The 21,543-nt window shown below is 41.6% G+C and overlaps 2 protein-coding genes across 3 annotated transcripts; one reads left to right on the top strand and one right to left on the bottom strand.

Moving 5' to 3' along the window:
- The first annotated feature begins 168 nt into the window (after positions 1 to 168).
- On the top strand, positions 169 to 8,309 carry mRpL42 (mitochondrial ribosomal protein L42). Its single transcript, XM_080272222.1, has 4 exons — positions 169 to 304; positions 1,167 to 1,303; positions 4,675 to 4,826; positions 8,205 to 8,309. Exons 1-4 carry the CDS (start codon positions 247 to 249, stop codon positions 8,257 to 8,259), a joined length of 402 nt encoding a protein of 133 aa, XP_080128348.1. The 5' UTR covers positions 169 to 246; the 3' UTR covers positions 8,260 to 8,309.
- Positions 8,310 to 8,473: 164 nt separating this feature from the next.
- On the bottom strand, positions 8,474 to 21,264 carry Chchd3 (Coiled-coil-helix-coiled-coil-helix domain containing 3). 2 transcript variants are annotated; one of them, XM_080272220.1, is made up of 6 exons: positions 21,091 to 21,264; positions 19,312 to 19,543; positions 13,096 to 13,231; positions 11,490 to 11,658; positions 9,083 to 9,289; positions 8,474 to 8,693 (listed from the first exon to the last, which is right to left on the bottom strand). In XM_080272220.1, exons 1-6 carry the CDS (start codon positions 21,154 to 21,156, stop codon positions 8,664 to 8,666), a joined length of 840 nt encoding a protein of 279 aa, XP_080128346.1. In that variant the 5' UTR covers positions 21,157 to 21,264; the 3' UTR covers positions 8,474 to 8,663. The 2 variants fall into 2 exon arrangements, with proteins under 2 accessions (XP_080128346.1, XP_080128347.1); XM_080272221.1 differs by having other exon boundaries at positions 19,501 to 19,543.
- Between the last annotated feature and the right edge of the window lie 279 nt (positions 21,265 to 21,543).

The following is a 21,543-nucleotide window of genomic DNA, read 5'->3' as shown; positions in this document are numbered from 1 at the left end:
ATCCTTTTTACAATTAATAACCTCGAGTAATTTATTACCCTTCAGTAAATAAGTATGCGATTGTATACTCGATTAAATAATGAAGGTGCCCCTTATATCAGAATGCGAAATAATTACTGGTATATACTTATGTCCTTAATATTGTACATCTTACATATATATATTTCGAGAGCAGTGACTGTTGTCAAAGTTCGGAAGCTTTCCTTCTCCAACGTTTGTTTCATTAACTGCTGGTAAAAACGAGTCATGGCTTTGTTGACAGGAAGAACGGCACTGTGCAATGTCCTCAGATTACCACTCATAGGTGAAGTAGTGGTTTATTTTTTGTATATTGCACTGGCACCATGTTAAATCAGTGTCTGCCATCTGAAGTTCATTTTTAATATGGATGCTAGATTGCTTTGCAACCTCCTCTTGAGAAGTTAATCTATTTTCTGGAAGCATTAATATCCTTCCAAATTTATTCTGAATCATTTGAGATGGGCTCTGATCTTTTTTGGCTTGGTTCCACCCATATTTCTCAGGTATAAACTACCTACCAGTTGGGTGATAGTCTGTTATCTCTTCTTGAATAAAGTGGATTGTTGTAGCCTAGCCATGGCCTCTTACACCTTGAAGGGGTTAAATGGGATTAGGTCACCTGGATTACTCACCTGATACAGTTTTTTTGTGACACTGATTGGGAGCCTAGCCTTTTGCTTCTACACCATGAAAGGGGTAGTTGTAACACTGTAGTTGCAACTCCAGGTTCAACTGAACTGAACAGATTGAACTGCTGCCCAGATATGCCCTTCTTCCATAGTCAGCTCTCATCCTTTCAAGGGACAGGGAGAGGATCAAGGAATTTTTGTATAATTGGGCAGTTTCACCACCTGGTGATATCGATGCCATCACTTGGACGTTCCTCCTCCATACCAAGGGATTGAAACAGATGAAGTGGGATTAATTCTTATAGTTTTTAAATGTAATCTAGTGGCATCGGTATAACTGGGTGTTTCACCGCCAGGTTATAAAATTGTCCCCCAGTTCCCTCCCTAGCCTTCTAAAGTAGGATGGTGGACTGCAAGAGGACGGGCTGAGTCAGTGTATTCATATATCAGATGAACTTGGCATTACAGCTGCTATGATAATCCTGGTACTACGCATGCCCTAATGATGCTATACAGTTGCAGAGAGACGTGCTTCAGTGAGCAGTCTGGAGGAGGTGCGGAGACTGACAGGAAGGGAGGAAGCAGTGGTGCTGCTGGATGATGCCATTGTGTGTTGGCATCCAGAGCCTCATGTACCATATGAGTGTACTAAGGTTGGTGTATCTGTCCATCTCTTGCCAGATGCCATAAGCCCAATAGGTGTGTCCACTTCCATGTCAAGTCTGTCCTGTTCCATCAAGCTGTCTTCCCTCCAGTTCACACTCCTGTCTGTCATACAGTATATAATACCTCTTTGCCTAATAAGAGCATTAGTTGTTATCATTGCTATGGCACCCATAAGCGTGTTTGTATCTTGATGTGGTTGGAAGAAAAGGCAAGCCAAGAGTAATGTTTTGCAGATTAAAAATAGTATGATATAGTATATACAGTACCATAGTGTATGGATTTTTTTTTTTTTTTTTTTTTTTAAGGTCCTGCTGAGCTACTGACTTTAATGCTGGTGTGATTACCTGTCAAAAAATAATTTTATATTATGCAAAAATAAAAGAACCAAAGACTGGATGCCTGCACTGTTTGTTGAATTGCACAGCAGGAAGCTTTATGGATGGTACTGTTAAATAGCAATGATTATGTGGTGTATTGTTACGTCCCTGTCCCACACTGCCACAGGCTCCAACAGCAGTAGTTCAGTATAGGAAGGACATTGCCCAGTGAGTTGTTCTTGCTATGGTCAGCCTTTCGGTGTGCATCAGCAAGATCAGCTAAGTCATTGTAAATAAACACTGGCTTCTTAAGTTTGCTGTCTTTATTTTCCAGGTAATTACACTTAATGCTTGCCAACTTTCTCTGTATTCACAAGTACCGGAGCTATACAATCTGCACTGACACTGAACTAAACTCAAACTGAACTGAAATGAACTGACTCCCCTAGGCCCTTCCACCTCCTTACATAGCCTTGCATTACACTCAAAGCTTCTAGTTTACTCTAGCACCTGCAGTTACCAAATCAGAGATATCCAAAGCATGCCAAAGTTTTCTTACATTACATAACACTCTAAACTATTTAGTATACAAACTGAGATAAAATTACATAATTTAACAATCACATAAATAAAACCTTATAGAGAAAAAGTGCATGAAATTTAATGCATAACCTATGAAATACCTCATCTTACAAGTACACTAGCAGGCTAACTGGCAACTCTTAACTGAAAAATACAAGAAATACTGAAAACCTTCCAGTATATCCTATCTAGGAAATCCTGATTCTCAACAGTATTTATGTGCTGTACCAAGCAATAATTATGTAATATATCTGTGTACTGTACCAAGCAATAATTATGTAATATATTTGTGTACTGTACCAAGCAATAATTATGTAATAAATTCATGTACTGTATCATAGGGACATAATTCCTCCCAGTTCTGTACTGCATTCCATCTCTTTTAATTCCTAATCTCCTCTTATGGTTAATATTCCCAAGCTTAGAGAAGCTTGTTAGATTTCCCAGCCCAGAGATCTGTCTATCTATCTATCTATTGCCAGACTCCTCAATCCCGTTTGGGGTGGCCACAAACAAATTGCCTCCAAGTCGCCCTGTCCCCCGCCATTTCACTGCCCTGCTCCCAACTCACACTCCCCTCTCTCATATACCTCTCCACCCCATCCCTCCATCTCATCCTCGGCCTCCCCCTCCCTCTTCCCTCCTCCACCTCACTCACATACACTCTCTTCGTCAGTCTTTCACCCTCCATCCTCTCCACATGGCCAAACCACCTCAGTGTGTTCCTCATAACGCTTCCTATCACATCCACATCCACACCACGACGCTCCTTTATATCCTGATTCGTCAGCCTGTCTCTCCATGTGACTCCACAGGCTCCTCTTAAATAACTCATTTCCACTGCTCTCACTCTTGACTTGTGTCCTTCCAACAACGTCCAAGCTTCACTTCCATACGTTAGAGTTGGTATCACAATACTGTCGTGTAGTAACTTTTTCACTTCCATGCTCACTTCCCTGTTTCTTATCACTGCTTTCAAAGAACCAGCAACCTTTCTTCCCTGCTGTACCCTTTCAAGCACTTCACCCTTCAAACCTCCATCCTTACTCATCACACTACCCAAGTACTTAAACATACTCACATTTTCCAGTTCCTCACCATCCAACCTCGCTGTACATTCACTGACTTCACCTCTCTCAAAGACCATCACTTTACTCTTCCCTGCATTCACCTTTAGATTCCATTTCTTACACACTTTCCCAAACTCATCCACCAAGCCTTGCAGCTCCCCTTCGTCTTCACTCATCAACACAGTATCATCTGCAAACAACAGTACAGGGAGTTTCCAAACACTATCCTCTCTCACCAGGGCCACTCCAACATCCACTACCCTACCTTGTACCTCTTTTATTACCCCATCCATGTACAGATTGAACAACCATGGAGACATGACACATCCCTGTTTCAACCCAACTTTCAAAGAGAAAAATTCACTTAGTTCACCATCCACACGCACTGCAGCCTTCGCACCATCGTACATACTCTTCACAGCATTCAACAACCTCCCATCTACTCCATATTTTCTTAACACTTTCCACAATCCTTGTCTATCCACCCTGTCATATGCTTTCTCCAAATCCATGAAAGCCACATATAACTTCTTTCCCTTCTCTAGAAACTTTTCCACTAAAGATCTAAGAATGAATATCTGATCTACACAACCTCTTCCCTTCCTAAAGCCTCCCTGTTCTTCTCCAACTAATTTCTCTGTTCTTTCTCTAACCTGTCAATAAGTATCCTACCATACACTTTTCCTATTATACTAAGAAGACAAATGCCCCTATGAATACCACACACTTCATTTTCCCCTTTTCCTTTGTACAAGGGAATAATTATACCTGACTTCCAATCCTCCGGGACTCTACCTTCCTCCCAGGCCAATCTGCACATCTTCCACATCCATTCTACTACTATCTCTCCCCCATGCGTCAGCATTTCACCACACACTCCATCAATTCCTGGGGCTTTCCCCGATTTAACTTTCTTCATTGCTTCCACAACTTCTATCCTACTGATTTCTTCCTGTCTTCTCACCTCCCTCCTTCTCCCAGCCATTCCCCAGCCACTTATACTCACATTACTTCCATTCTCTATGTTCAACAATTCCTTAAAGTGTTCTCTCCATCTGCTCACTTTTTCTCCCTTCTCCACTAGTAATCTACCATTTATATCTTTCACTCCCCTGCTATCTTCACTTCCACCCTGTCTTACTCTTTTCACCTCTTTCCAGAACATTTTCTTACAGTCCCTCCACTTTACACTCAAATTCCTTCCAAATTTCTCATCCACTCTCTTCTTACTCTTCTTTTATATGATGTGTTGGGGGGCAAAATGATGGACATGCCCCTAAGAGTTTAGCAGATGCAGTGGAATAGTAGGCATGGTTGTCTCCAACTGTACAGTACTTGAAATATCAGGTATATTTTAGATTTTTAAAAATTCATATCTCATCTTTACAGCCTCTGCCAGAGGAAGCACCAGAATCATCTTCCATACTGAAGGTGCAAGATCAAGACAAATTAAAATCCCTGTTCCTGAAGAAGCACCCATACCATGTGAACCAGGAGCTGTGTGCCCTCACCTTCACCACCAAACACAGATGGTTCCCCAGGTATGTAAATTCCCTATCTATCAATCTGCCTGTGTACTGTATATATCTCTGTCTTTCTGCCTGTCTATCTATCAGTCTGTCAGTCAGAGTGCAGCAACATGCCTTAATTCCAGAGCAGATGGTCATGAACAAATCACATCCACACCACCCTCTTCCCTACCATCATGCTGTCCTCCCTTCTTGTCATATCAGTTTCACTCATATACCACTCTGCCCAGTCCCTCCACCTCATTCTTGGTCTTCTATCCCTCTCCTTAGTGCCATCCTCAGTTTCCTTCCTCCTCTCCATCCATTTCTCCAGCTCATCCTCCGTCGTCCTCTTCGCTTCTCCCCCATCCACCTCACTCGCATACATTCTCCTAGTCAGTCTCCCATTCTCCATTCTCTGGACATGGCCAGACCATTTCAGTGCACTTCTAATGCTGTCCAGCACATCGACAGCAACACTACATTGCACTTTCACCATCTCATTTATCTCACCTTGTAACTGCACACTCCTCTCAAGTAAATCATTTCCGCTCATGTCTTTCCAGTAGATTTCAAACCTTACTTCCATACATGAGAGTGGGGATCACAGTAGTGTCATGCAATGATTTTTTTCCCATGCTCACTTCCCTGTTCCTTGTTTCTGCTGGCCTTATCTCTACCTTATAGTACTAAAAGATTAGTAAGTCCAGATACTGTAGTACCGGTACAGTGCAGGCAGTCCTCATCCTAAATAAGGGATGAGTTTTAAGATACAACTGATTACATACAGCTGATGTAAACTGGGGTGAACTGGCAAATCAGCTTAATGCAATAGGCTTTTAATTGCCAATTTTTAGTTATTCAGGCCTTTATACCAGATTTTTTTTTTTTTTTTTAAAGGGTACCTAGCACTTGCAGTAGGCGCTGAATGACCACATCGATCCTAGTGCCTGGCCTATGTGCCAAACCTTTATCACTCACTCACCTAGCACTTGCAGTGAGAAACGCCTATATTCATCTGTTATAATACACTACAGTATACAGAAAGCATTCATTATATGTAATCTATTTTTATGTTCTCTTTTGCTGCAAAGTCCACTGAAGTTCCATTGCTAACTATAAAGCTGATATGCCAGTTTCCTCCAGTTTACACTGTTGGATGTACGGGAAATACTATGCCATTTTGGAGCATGTCACTGTCATATAGCTGGGACATGCTGTATTAAGAATCAAACTTGCTTACGCTTATTACTGGAAGATGTCATACCCTAATCTTCTTTGGTGACTTGCTATCCCTTTCGGTCATCTCCAACATGAGATTTCATGGAGGAAAATAAATATGTATATCTCCATGCTGCTTTATCATCACATGTTTGTTTCTTTTCTCCATGTTACCTACCCTGTTCATCTGCTATTAATTGCCTGAGCCCAAGGATGTCAACCTCTACTTTACCCTTGCTACCACTTAATAGCTTTATGTGGCTTAGGATAGAATTTTTGAAGCGATTAATAAATTATAGTGTCCATTAACCCTCTCACTGCAAGACAGCCCCTCCAGACTGGGTCAAATCAATTGTGTGGTAATAAGAATACTCTGAAAGAGATGTCATCGTAATGAAGGCTTTAATACAGTACTCCCTGTATCTGAACTAATGATGTGGGAAATGGTTTGACTTCATCATGTACCTTATTTCAATGTCTTTCATTTAGCAAACACCATATACAGGACAGACCATATAATTCGCAACCCATGCCACTACCTACGCAGTTTTCTTGTGTTGCAAGGATGGTTCAGTCTTCATTACTAGTCCATCATTTTCTTTTTCACGTAACCCTAGTCACGCTTCAGAGTGACTGCCTGTATATCTATCTATCTTGTCTAGATAGATAGATAAATATAGTTATGTATATACATTGTGTGTGTGTGTGTGTGTGTGTGTCAGTTGCATCCTAGATTATTATCTTGTAGAGCCAGTGTATCTGTATTCCTCACACCAGGAGACAGCTATTCCTGAAGCACACAAGACAGGAAATGAGAATATAAGGACCACCTTGTACATCTTGTCATGTGTCCACCAGCACAAAAGCATGGTGCTGGAGTTGTACTGTGAAGGTGGGGAGTTCAGCCTACCAAAACATACATCTCAGTTGAAACCAGGTGTATTGATGGTGATTGAACAAATACTGTCTACAGTATTTCCCATTGTACTGTGTAGAGTGTTAACCATTTTAGTCTGATGATGCACAATATATTTTATTGTATGCTTGGTTTGGGAGAGATTTTTCAGACTGAAGGGGTTAGATTTAGTCTTCATTAATCCCATGAACGTGAACCAAGCAATACAGGCCATCCCAGTTTAACCATGTTGAGCCAGATTATCATTAAAAGGGGACATTATAATATAGAAAGTATAAGGATGCATTTGGGAGCCTTGGGATCCCCCCCCCCCAAACAAATTCCAAAACCCACCCAATTGAGTCCAAAAACAAGTCTCTAGCTCACCTAAACCCCAAAACAGCTTTAAAACAAGCTAAACTAAGCCTAAATGCAGTTTATAACTCACCAAAACTCAAGTATAAAATCTGAAAAATAATCAAAAATAAGTCTGGAAAAAATCAAAGTTAATTAAAATCATCATCATCTAATCCTGTGTTGCCCCATGAGGAGGGTAGGAGCCCAGGGCTTGCAAGTTGGTCCTGACATTTAAGATGAGAGTGACCAGCCTCACTCATCCCTGAGTGGCATTACATGAGCAATAAACCCCAACCCACCTTGGATAGAAACCTGCACAGGCTCAATCCAATTGGAGCGCCTTAATTGCCCACTAAACCACCAGGCGCCATAATTTGGTTATATAATTACCACCCAGCTTAGTAAATGGTTTCCTGGTGTACAGGAAACCATTTGGCTTGTCACTCAGTGTAGTCACCCATAGGCAGAAGAATGACACTGTTTGTCCCACCTATGACTAAAACACATTAATATAAGTTTAAAAACAGTTTATAAATCAGCCTAAACACAAAATTTAAGTCTAAAATATAATCAAAATCAGTTCCAAAAAACAAAACCCATCAGGTAACTGGGGACTGGCCATCAGTAGGCGGGGAAGGGTGTTAATTCTTTCACATCGCTAAGGCAGAGTATTGTATAGTGGTGGATTGTATAGCAAGGTTGACCTGTATCTTTAAGTAGCAAGAATAAAATCAAAAGTATGTAATCGTATTGAGGGGTAAATACCACACTGTTGTTTCTGATATCTATCCCTTTTATCCACATCTAACTGACAGTAGTCTTGGGAACTTTGAGTAGAAAAATGTCTGGTATTAGTTGAATTTTCATAAATTTCTGCTTTTAGGAAAAAGAAATAGATATTTTATTTTCCAGGATACTAAGGTTATTATTTTTTCCAGGCTTGACAAGAGATTTGCCAAGAAGAATCCACCTAAAGACAGAGAGTATCTTTAATTACTAGTGCTGTATTGTGTAAATAATATCCCAATAAATACTTACAGCTAAGTCCTTGGTTTATTCCCTTTTAAAGTTTAGATCTCTGGGTATACCTGACTAAAGTGGCCACTTTCCTGTGGTCCTCCAGGCTCACATTGTAATGAGCTTTGGGCCACAAGAAAAGGAAGAACAGAAGTAAGCTGTAGGAAAATGTCTAAAAAACATTTGGATACAGAAGTAAATATTTTTATTACTTAAAGAGCTCACTTAATGTACAGAAGAAAGTTACCTGAAGTCCTAAAATAGGCATTTACAATTCTTGGGCATAAACAGTGGCCCGAGAGGCAGTAACTGTACAGACACTGGCAGGAGGAACAAGACCCAAGCTTGTGAACAATGCTCTCCTACGGCTACGATATCAGCTAGTTAACTCTCTCCTTCATCACAGATTGCTGCAAAAGAAAAAAATGATTATTGTATCTTGATATTACAGTGCTATGAAGAGTTGAAATGGAAGAATTATAAATACATTGGGAAAAGTTGTTTGTTGGGAAGTACGAAGTACATAAGTACGGATGTTTATGCCTATGTGGTGGAGTAGGGATTGGAGTACTTAAATGGTGAATGAATGTGTGGCCCATTTAATACGTTTTTTTTCTTGCTCACTGGACTCTACCTCACCCCATCCTTAGTTGGAGAGAAAAAAAAAAAAAAAGTCTGGTTGATGACAATGTTAATCTGTTGTAACAGCTCAGAATTCAAGATTAAGAGATAGTAATTTTAAGCCAAGTTAAGGTAAAATTAATATATTGAGGAATACAGGAGAATGACTACAACTTACCAGTCTAGCTAGGTCCACACACTGAGTGAAGGAATCGACATCTCTGGCACAGCGCAGGGCCTGGCGTGGGTGCTCCTGATAGCATCTCATCACCGCCTCCTGCTGGTTCTGGCACACTGGCGAACACGATGCTCGCACAAACAAACGCTCAACCTCCTTCACTGAGCTGCTTATTTCATCCTCCGAGAGTCTGGCCATCTTGATGAACTGAGTGATTTAAAATGCACATCAATGCTGGCACAACACAAAGCTTTCAATCATCATCATCATCATCATCCGGACCTCCATTCCCACCCTAGGGCGGGGTGAAGAGTAGCAATGTCCAGACAGCCCAAGTCTGCCCTTTCGCTCATCATATAAGCCCCCGGAATCCTGGCTCTCTCTGATACGCCAAAAACATTCACCACATTCTGTTGCTCCACATTAACGTATCTGATAGAGTCAATACAGACGCTATCACATTAAAAAGGAGTGCCAAATCCCTGATCATGCACTTCTCACAACATTCATCCAGCCAGCTCGATCTCTTGTCAGTCCCCTAGCCTCACTGACTTCCACACCTTTCTTCCTCACACACTCATCCACCATATCTCTCCGCCTTCTTGGCCTACCTCACCTTCTTCCTCCTTCAAAATCATTCAGGTATACCTTTTTCACCATTCTATTGTTATCCATTCTCTCCACATGACCATACCATCTCAGTACACACTCTTTGATTCTGGTGTCCACAGACTTCCTCACTCCACATCTTTCACGAATCACATTATTTCGTATCCTATCCACTCTCTGTACTCCACATATGTTCCTCAGCAGGCCCATCTCCACTGCTGTCACTCTTAACTTTTCATTTTCATGCCACACCATAGTCTCACATCCATATATTAAAGTTGGCACTGACACTCCTTCATGTAAGCCCCGTGCAGCTGCAACACTCAAGCCTCTGTTTCTTAACAAGGCCTTCATAGCACCAGCTACTTTCCTTCATTGTCATTCTACTTTCCACTTCTTTTGCACATTTTCCTCTTTTCTATCATTGTACTCAGGCATTTGAACTCTCTCACCAATTCCAGTCTCTCTCCATTCACTCTTAAAATCACACTGGGAGTCACCTTATCTCTCAATCACTTTACTCTTTACATTTACTCTCAAGGGACAATGTTCACAGACATCAGCAAAACTCTGCACTAGTCTACCAAGGTGTTGTTCGGCACTGGCAAGTAATACTGCATCATCAGCATTCAACAAATTTGAGATATTCCATCCATCACCATTGATTACCAGTGCCATCCCTCTCTCCATTACTCATGTTTTTACTTCTCTCACCACCCCATCCATATATATATATATATATATATATATATACATACACACACACACACACACACTGAACAACCATGGGGACATCACACAACCTTTTTTGCATGCCCACACTGATCATGAACCATTCACTTAGATGCCCATTTACCCTTACACATGCCCAACTACCATCATAAAAACTACTGATGGCACCTAGCAGCTTACCATCTACAATCCTTCTCTATTACTATTTCTTAGAGCTACTTCATATTCCTCTAAACCTTGTTCACAGTGCTGCTTACTTCATCCTCTTGAGAATCCAGCCATCTTGATGAACTGATTGATGTAATTCACACATTAATAATGGCACACTACAACACTCAAAGTTTCCCATGCTGCAGTTTTTTCCACACAGCTACTTCACATTCCATCAAACAGTTATTACATCCTTGTACCTCAAATTTAGAACTTTACAATCTGGGCCGCTGAATTTCACGTAACTGCTTGTAATGCACAGTAAGATTAACAGGAAAGGCAACACTGGGAGCCTGTGAACATAAAAAAAATACATTTCACAGAAGTTATACAGTGCTTCATTCAGCTATCCCATTATGTAATCAGCCTGTCCACGACCTACTCCAGAACTGTGGGATACTGTGCTAAAAACTAAAAGACACAAAATTGTGCTATCATCTTCATGGTGCACTGCACCAAAAGTTTCTCTTCCTACAGTCATGAGCTGCACCAAACACAAACCTAAGACCATATTGAAATTGTTCTTGGTGGGGGGACAAGGCTAACACAATAATCTGCACCCTTAAAGAACTGGATGCTCTATGTATCTAAAACCAGATGTCTTAACCCTAGAGGGGACAGCCATGAACAATCACCTCCACATCACCCTGTTCTCCACCATCAGGTTGCCCTCCCTTATCTTCATCTTATAGAATTAGATATTATAGTCAATCTGTTGTTGTTTGCTGTCCTCTGTACTCCTTTGTACATTATCATTCATATACCTCTCCAACCTGCCCCCACCACCTCATCTTTGGTTATGTCTTCCCATTTCACCTCATACAGGTTCACTCCTAACAATACACAGGCAGCTGACCTCCTGCTCCCTTGCATCCATTTTGTCACGCCAGTCCTCATTAAGCTTCTTGATCTCTTGCTCCTTCTCCTCTCTTAGCCTCATAACCATAAGATGGGCCTCCTCAGCATATATAGACCACGGTGGGATGGTACCACCAGGCTGGCTTAGGCTCGGTCCTGGCCCAGCTCTGAAAAGTCAAAACTTACTACAAATCAAAATTCAAGTCACCAAAACAACTTCCTAAAGCTACCCAAGTCAATCTGAGCAAATGATGCTATACTTCCTCTTAGGGGAATCCCCATATTGAGGCTGTCATGGTACCAATGACGATGTTTTTATACACTGGAAGCTAAACCAGAAGTCATAACCGGCTAATTACCTCTCCGCTGTTGGGACCTAAAGGTAGTACAGGTCTCCCTTGTTTTACGTTGTATCGTTTTACGATATTTCGCATTTACGATCCTTCTTCTTTAGTACCAAGTGTTCATTTTATGATTTAGCTCCCTCGCATTTACGACTGGGCATGTGGAAATCCTGCACTCACAGGCAGATCAGCTGAGAGATGCGTGGCATACCCGCCCCACCCACACAGTTTCCCACGCTTTTGCCAGTCTCACCCGCGTGCTTGTTCAGCATACAACCTCTGTGCATCTGTGTGCATCAGTGCCCATGATATTACTATTTCTCCTGTTCTTCATATTTTGCACCCCTAGTGCCACCACCGTGATGTCTTGTAAACGCCCTGCAACATCTGGTGCAGGTGATATGAAGCCAAAGAAAGCAAGAACGTCCTTAACCCTGGAGTCTAAGCTTAATATTGTGAAGCAGCACAAAGCAGGTGAGGGGCAAACTCCATCGCTCATTCCATGAGTCTTGCACAGTCGACTGTATCGACTGTTATAAAGCATGCTGTCAACATTAAGAAAGCTGGGGAGACATGCACGACTCTACAATACATAAAACATCATCATTATTATTGCATATTAGATCACTTGTATGGGTCTTGGGTTCCTTATACACGAGTCCTGGAACGCATCCCTATTTATCCCATTAAACCTTAATTTCGCTTTACGATATTTCGGTTTACGATTGCCTTTCTAGGAACACATACCAATCGTAAAACAAGGGAGACCTGTACTGGCATTTTAGAAGCTGTTGCTTCACTTGCTTGTCTCTCTCTCTTTTATACTTTTCTTTCTTTGTTTTCTGGATCCTACCTTACTACATCCTTAGGTGGGAAGAAAGCATGTTGATGATGATGATGATGATGATGATGATGATGATGATGATGATGATGATGATGATGATGATTGATGATGATGATGATGATGATTTTATTCTTTCTTCTTTTTTTAACCTGACTATACAGGATTTATTTTCACCTGGCAGAAATTACCCACTGCCACAACTTGAATACTTAGTTAAAGTTGCATGAAATTCAGTATGACTTAATTATTTGGCACGAGTAAATCTCTCTGGTTACCTGTCAAATCAACCTTCCAATCTGACTACACCTGGGCATCAACTGAAATTAAATGAATTAGGGGTCTCTGCCTGGTTAAAATGAATGCACCACAGTAACATAAGATGGGATGCTATAAGTATTTTCACCATGACCACTTACTTGATGGCTATGTCCACATCAGACTGGGGTTTGTGTGTGGTACCAGATGGCTCCTGTGGGATGGTCACCACCAACTCTGACACTGCAGGGGCCACAGCAGGAGGTGATGGAGTGGTGTCAGGTGTGGCAGCCTCAGCTGTTGGCAATGGAACCATAATGACTACTGCTAATGCAACATACGATGGTGATAATAATAATAATAATAATAGTAACAACAATTAAAAAATAACTCATAGTATGGTCTTTTGTTTCTCGGAAACACCATTTCTTCCTAAGGAAGTCGTTAGCTCTTATGACACATCTGAACCTAACCTGATAAGTGATTTAAAACTCACGGTATAAGTGATTTAAAATGAGTGTTTTAATAAACCACACGTTACAGCAAATGTCATCTTAATTTTATAAACTAATCATCACATGTATGAATTAAATCTTTACTGGAATGAATCAAGCAGTTAGTGATATAAATGAAACTAAAAGTCCTAAGAGTAATTTTTAAAGGTAGCTCAAATGCCACACCATAAACTACACAATTCTCAATCAGGTCAATCACACAACACGCCCACACCACATACTGTACAGCAAAGTCTCTATAATGAACCTCAACTGTCAATTTTCAGCTTTAACAGACTCTTTGAGGCAACTGAACAATCTCTTCAAATAAAGTAATGGAAAAGCATTGGTATATAAGACAGATGCAGCTGAGTGATCAGCCATTCACAGAAAAATAAAATGCAATATGCAAACCCTTCAGGTGTCATAAGTATCAAACGAACCTGAGTACATACTGTACCTATATGATGAACTACAGTGGAATCTCCTAAATCCCACGGTTCTAAATAGCGGATTCGTGATATGAAACATCATGCAAGTTTGCAACATCAGTAAAACATAAGAATGACACGTAACTTGCTGATGCAGCCATCAAAAGTGACACTTTTCCAATGCCATGTGTAATACGTGGAACCATTACCTCAAGTCCGCACATCTAGCTGGACATAAACCAATCAGTCAAGCACGGCAATAACTAAACAAATCATATTCAATCACAGCACTTCCTTCCCATGCCAATTATGAAGGTTGCTAGTGTTCGCTGGTGACCAGAATGATGCGGGTTTGGGGATAAGGGGGACAACTTTTCCGAGATGACAGACCCATATCCCCACGAGATTAGTTATTTCTAAATCGCAGAAATCTCAAATTGTGGCTTGTGCCCAGTCTCACAACACCGCAATTTAGGAGATTCCACTGTAATTAACATTCTATCAAAAATTAGATACAAAAACCCAATGTACAGGTATACCCCGACATCCAGCAGTGTTGTGTGCCGGTGGGAGTGTTCGGACAGCGAGTTGCCAGATATCAAAGAAATTTTCCCCATAAGATACTGAAGAAAAGCCTGAGATGCGTTCCAGGCACAAACCCAAACTCTCATACACAGTTCTTTACCCAATCAATAGAGAATGACAGAAATACCGTAGGTAATGTTATTACCCTAACAAACAATACTATTGCTAAAAAATGGGGCATTAAACATCACGTATGCAAGAAGGTAAGGTGGCGGGAGGTGTGGTGCCGAGATGCATTCAGGGCAACAGAAACAGCGAGAGTGGACGAGCGCGGTCCAGGCAGACAGAGTGCTAAGCAGGGGTGGAGGAGGGTGAGGCGACAGAGAGGGAGACTAAGCGTGGCAGGGGATGGAGGAGGGACTGGGGGGGGGGTTACAGTGATGAGCGATATCGATGATTACATTTCGATACGATACTGAATACTGCATTTTCTTGGCCAGTATCGGCAGTATCAATTACCAATACCAATTCCTCAATTTATGTAATTACTGCCTTGTTAAGTCGGTCACCTGATGCAATGGATGCATTCAAAGCTACTATAACCACCTGACAAACTAGTCTGTGAATGTGAATTGGGACACTGCCTTTCAGTGGAGTAATAAATAAAATCAACGCTTTCCAGTAAACTTTTAAAACATATTTCCAGTAAAAAAATTGAACTTTTTCGCATCAGCACTCATAGTAATCGATACCCAGCGATCAGTATCGATACTTTGAAATAAACAGTAGGTATCAGAAGTATATCCCGTGTGTGTGTGTGTGTATATATATATATACATATATATATATATATATATATATATATATATATATATATATATAAACACAAGCAATAATCCCTCAAATATCCAACATAACAGAGCCAAAGGCATGTCTGGATAGAGGATCCATCTGGATAATGGACTTCGTACATACTCTAACTTTGAAAGCCCTTTTAAAAGGTCACTACAGTACACTGTACAACACTGATTTCTGGTGTCTGACATTACTCTATCTGGTAAGGCAGACCTATAAACCACAGCCAAGCAATTACCATGGTCAAGCAGACCCACCGGCCTATCCTGACCGAAGTCGGGACGATAAAGCCAATGTATCTCTACCAAGTGGCTTAGGCTGTCCGGTGGAGATTGTATGTAGGGTTAGAAGTGCTTGTAAGTGTAATTGTAGTGTTGGAGTGGCTTTGGATGTATGTATAGTCTGTGAACCAAGTGTAATCGGCACGCACAAGCCAACTGGGTGCAAGCATACTTTATAGTAAGCGACACTGGTTCAACCACAGCACCCCTTGTGTCTGCCAATGCAGTACGTGGCCGGGTGAACACTCCCAAAGTTTATGACCCTGGCGGGGCGCGAACCCTGGCTCACCCGTGTACGAAACACACACTCTACCACTGTACCACAGAGGCTCTCTCTCTCTCTCTCTCTCTATATATATATATATATATATCTTTCATGGTTGAGGACAGGGGGAAGAAGTGAAGGGACGGAGGGAGGACAGTGAGAGCCGCGTGCACCACCACATCCGTGTTTGGACACGCGACTTTCAAACTTAGGGCGTGGCAGAGTGTTCGGACATGCGAATTGACAGCCATTCAGAGTGTGGGAATGCTCCCCAATTTCTTTAGTCTGGCTAGCGAGTGTTCAGTTATTGTGCTGGAAATCAGGGTAATCCTGTACCTCCAAATAGTTTCTTATACAGAGAATTTACTGTACTGTAACACACACACACACACACACACACACACACACGTACATACAAACAGGCCCAGTCAGGAGCCTGGAACCAGTTAGTAGCTAAGGTCAGAAGGATGAGGTATTAGGAAGGGTTAGAAGTTATGGGTAGGGTGGGGCAGGGTGGGGAAATAAAGCATGCAACTGAAATTATGGCAAATGCTACTGCACACTCCTACAAAACCTTGCCAACACCACAGGTAATTACTAGTTATCACCTTCAACACCTTCAGACTGTAAGGTCGTCTTTAAAAAAAAAAAAAAAAAAAAAAAAAAAAAAAACTGAAAGCATTACTGATGATTTCTGTTGAATGGACAGACTTTCCTAGCCAAGCTGAGAGTAGAAATGGCATGGAATAATAAATTACTATATGGTTCCTTAATGTGTATACAAATGCCATAAAATAACAAAAACCTTTCTATACACAGGTGAACAACATATACTGGTAAGTGGCAAGACAAAGAACAGAACACAGCAAAATGTCTTAATGGTATTGATCAATCCCAGCCTGCCTGGCCATGCAGACCCATCAACCACAGCCAAGCACTGCCTCTGCTGGGCCATCCCCATTCAGTGACCTGATGCTCCCCTGTGGCTGACAGCCCTCTATGACAGTAAGGCATGGGGAAGAGTATGGAAGTTTGTGTCCTGGATGAACGCTGCATTTACAACTTTCCATCCAATTAACAAGGGCACAGGAGGCTCCGCATCACCCAATTATTTGGTTACATGGTTACCAACCAGTGTTGTAAATGGTTTCCTGGGTTACAAGAAACCATTAGGCTTGTCACTCAGAGCAGAGCCACCTGAAGTGTAAAGAAGAGCAATAAAAAGTGACATGATGGAAAGGAACAAGTAGGAAGAGGGGAGAGCAGACACAGAAACAGAATGATAAAGGTGAATGATGCAGCAGGCAGCACCACATCACGTGAGATGATGATGGTCACCACACATCTTGCAAATTAACAAACTAGGGAACAGGCTAACTTTAAAATAACAAGAAAGAAGTAATGAAATAAAAACTATAGAAAACTTAAAATGTTAGAATCTTACCTGCCTGTGACTTTCATGAACAGCTTGTGACTGTAAAATTTAGCATGTATAATACTGTATAGTTAGCACTTGTATAAAATTAGCCCATTACAGTTGAGGAATGTCCCACATTTGACACCTGCCCACCAATGCAAACCTCTGAATACATGACAAGTGCTAAGAGTGCTTTATATAACCTGACAAAGATCCCTTACCTTTTTCTGCTCAGCTGATGGCCATGTGTTGTCACAATGGAGGGTCAATATTACTAGTAACCAAAAAGACTAATGCTTATCTTGTCACAAAGGCTTATCAAATTCCATGCAACTATGACCTAGTACTGAAACTGTAGAAGTGGCCCAGTTTCATCAGGTAAAAGCAAATCAGCTATGCTGTACTGATGCAATAATCAGACACTCATCTATATGTTAACTGTATGTGAGATGGGTGGGGATGGGGTGAGGAAATGAAGAAACCATCAGGTCCCATATACTCATCTCTCACACAATCAATCATCAGACAGATGAGTGGCTACTACTTCACTGTAGGCTATTTCCACAACTTGAATATAAATCATGGTTGCATGGGATATGACGAGGTAAGAATGAGTCTCCTTCACAACAAGTCATTTCAAACCTCCAGTCTGACATATATCTGGTTATCAAGTGAGCTGGAATGGATTTGGGATTTTGTCAAGTTACAAAAAAAAAAATCACAATATACACTGTTTGACACCCAGGGGCTAAAACTGATGGTTGAACATCTAATGCAGAACATTCCTCAAACGGACAGTATTAGCTATATGGAGCACCCTGCAATATTGGATATTATTTTCAGAACCAATATGCTACTACAAGCCACTATCATTACACTAGCCAAGGATCAAGTCTAATGGCTTTGAAATATATAAAGCAATGTGTCTAGTACATGAACACAGCAAATAATCAAAGTCTACTGGCCTCATTAGTATAAAAATGTAGAGAAGTCGCCAAATTATTTCTGCTGCTGACAATGAATCTGAATCCTGATGGCTTGAATAATGAGGGAATGAATATATTACTGATGATTATTCTGTTAACCCTTGTCAAGCAGCAGACCTCATATAAGGCACAAAGAAGGTTTGCATGGGACAAACTGCAAGCCTTATATGAGGTACAATTTACACCAGTTATAAAACAATGACTAAGGGGAAGTAAACTGCCTTACAAATGACTCAACTTACTAGTTCCTTCTACCTTCAACTTTTGTGCTCTGTTCCTATATACTGTAAGTATATATATGGCTGCTACCCATCTTATATATCAGTGGGAAACTGTGATATGATGATGATGATCCTAAAGTACCACTGGAGCTGTTTCTCGTTCAGCAATCCAGGTGTACTGGAGCTGTTTCTTGTTCCATAATCCAGGTGTAATGTGTCCTGTGATATGCTGTATACCATATTCAGTGTGCACTTCAATTTCTGGGATAATTTCAGCAATAGTTCAATTCTTTCTTTGTACTGCATGTAACAGTGACTTCTACAACGGGATGTGTTATCAGTATGTAAGAATTTCAGTGTAGCACTTCTGTTCCAAATCAAGAGCTTGTTTTCATAACATATACAAAATTCTGAAGTACAATTTTAGCAGTACAAAACAGTTTCCATAAAGCAAATGCAAATGAGAGTAGACTAATGCCAATCATACAAGAGCCAATCAGTGCACAAACTAAGGACCCCATTCCCATGCTGATGCAGTTTACAGGTGGCCAGTCAGCCGAGCCACCTCCACCACCTACTTTCTGTGGCTGGGATACTAAAGGCTGCTGCCATGAGAGTATCAGCTGGAGGCAACACAACCACTTTCTCCGTCGCTGTCTCGCCCACTCCTGTCGTGGCCCCTTTGTCAACCACAGATGTTGCTGGCTCAGAGGGCACAGGGGGAATAGGGGTGACTTCTAAGGGCTCAGAGATACTACCAGTATCATCCACAGACTGGGCTGTCTCATGAGTAGATGCAGGCGGAGGCTCAGAACTCTCACCTGACACTGACTCTACGCGCTCTAACTCAGCCACACCAGACTCTACGGGCACCTCGGCTGGGGGTGTTGGGGGGGACTCACCCTCGCCTCGTGACTCCCTGGGGGCTTGACTCGGGGCACCGAAGGGGTAACTGGGGGGCTCAGGGAGGAGAGGGGCAGCTGGTATAGGTGGAGAGGGCACAGGGGGTGGGGGCATGGGGGGTGGGGTGACAGGGGTTGGTTCCGGGGCAGCTGCTGGGCCTGCTGCTGCTGCTGCTGCTGCTTGCTGACCTTCTATCTGACCACGAAGACGATACGCCAGCGACTCCGACAACTGTAAAACAAAGCGCATGTTAAGTGTGCTTACTAATATTATTTAAACGTGAATCACAAAGCAACTGCTTTCTAAACACTAACCAAAGCAGATACTTTACACTGCAAGTAATACTACATGCTTGATTACATCACTGCTACTGCATGAGGGCAGGCCTTTCCTGCACCACAGTAAAGGGTATTCTGGAGAATTACATAACCCAAACCTGAGTGGTGATAAATTAGAATGTTATGTACCATAGCACTGAGTCTTCATGGAATAATTGTTCACTTTAGCCAAATAATGGTGGGATGGTGAAGCCTTACAGTACGGTATGGTAATTCAGCTTTATCACTATCTCTGACAGTTTTTCCAACCTGAGATAAACTTTTCACACAGGAGAAGTTAGAAGCAGCCTGTACCATACCCTGCAGTAGGGTAATGCCACCACTACTGGTACTGCAGATTCTTCAGAAGGTCTGATAAAACTGTCTGCTGGGAGCATGACAAATATAACATCAATGTGCTGAAAAGATTACAGTCAATAGCTATACTCTGATCACTTCAACTAGACATAAAATTGTCATCTCTCATCTTGAATGCTAAGCACAAGAGTTTAACACTAATATGGTGCTATTCATGATGATGTGCTATGGAACTAGGTAGGGCCAAAATATAATCTTGTTTTGTCACTGAGCAAATAGAGATAGGCAGGAAAAAGACGAAAAGCTCCATCTTCAATACTTTAAATTTTTTGCTAAATGCCTTAATCCCATAAAGGGGTGGCCACAAACAAATTGCTGCCATGTTGTCCTGTCCCCTGCCTTTTTACTGCCCTCCCTCCAGCTCCCAACCCCTTCTCTCATACACCTCTCCACGACTCCAACCCTCCAACTAACCCTTGGCCTCCCTCTCCAACTCCCCCCCTCCACCTCACTCATATACACACTCCTCATTAGCCTCTCGTACTCTATCCTCTCCAAAAGTCTGGCAAAAAAATATATAAATATGCAAAACAATGGAGGCTGTTGAATGAAATGTCCACACAGGACTGAAACTTTAACTGTCCAGATAAATGTTGGAGCTGCAAGACAATGAATCAATTAACTGTGGCATCTGTAGCAGTTGCTCTCAGTTAATACCAAACACTTTTATTTTGCTAGGAGCGAGTCCTAAAGCCTGAGAAAGATAGCACAACATTTTGTTGGTCAAAAAAGCTATAATTTGCAAAGTATTTCAGCTGTCTGACGACATTATTTACCAGTCTTAATGGTATGTTTATAAACCAACCATGAACCTTCTCTTGGTCGGAATAACTCTAGTATTTCAAGTCCCGTCCAGGCAGCTGCCTTTGCTGGGAGGGGTATCGCTCTCCTGTAACCCTAACAGGGCTATATGATCTATCTAGGTCTAGCTCGGGGAAATCTTGTACGTACCAAGAAAATTACTTGGGGATCACTCCAGCAAACGCCAGATGATATGCTTCAACTGTAGGAAAGTTAACGCCATGAAAATAAATTTGTCCCCTCCTCCCATAGTGGTTGGATCAAGAGATTACGCTGGCTGACCTTAATAACTCCCGCTTTTTCATCGTTGACCAGAGTTATTTTCCTAGTGCTCTGCGTCGTCCCCATCCTGAAGGCCTTGATGTAAGCCTCTCGAAGCCTCAGCACATTTCTACGATGGGATATTTAACACCAACACTTCCTTCTTCCTTCCCCGGACTCCTATCCCCGGCACCAGCAGAGTTGCCAAAGCTTCGCTAGCAAATGTTGCTAAATTTACTCAAGAAGTCATCAGAATAGTGTCAAATGCAATAATTTCCAGAACATAACTACTATTAATACTATTAATCTATAGGGGACACATTAAATTTTAACAGCTCTGAAAGATATTACTAGACTTCTCATCGAGAGAAAGTAATTATTTGATGCTAACCGGAGTTGACTAAATGCATAACTAGCATAACATGTTCTATTGGTGATCCTGTAATAATGCCTGATAGCTTATCTTGCTTTCAG

The sequence above is a fragment of the Coenobita brevimanus genome, chromosome 50 (assembly GCF_032717465.1).
Source record: "Coenobita brevimanus isolate Jiangsu-jjx chromosome 50, ASM3271746v2, whole genome shotgun sequence".
In the NCBI taxonomy this organism is placed as follows: Eukaryota; Metazoa; Arthropoda; class Malacostraca; order Decapoda; family Coenobitidae; genus Coenobita; species Coenobita brevimanus.
The sequence above is the reverse complement of the archived record's forward strand: the minus strand, read 5'-3'. Positions and strand labels throughout refer to the sequence as shown.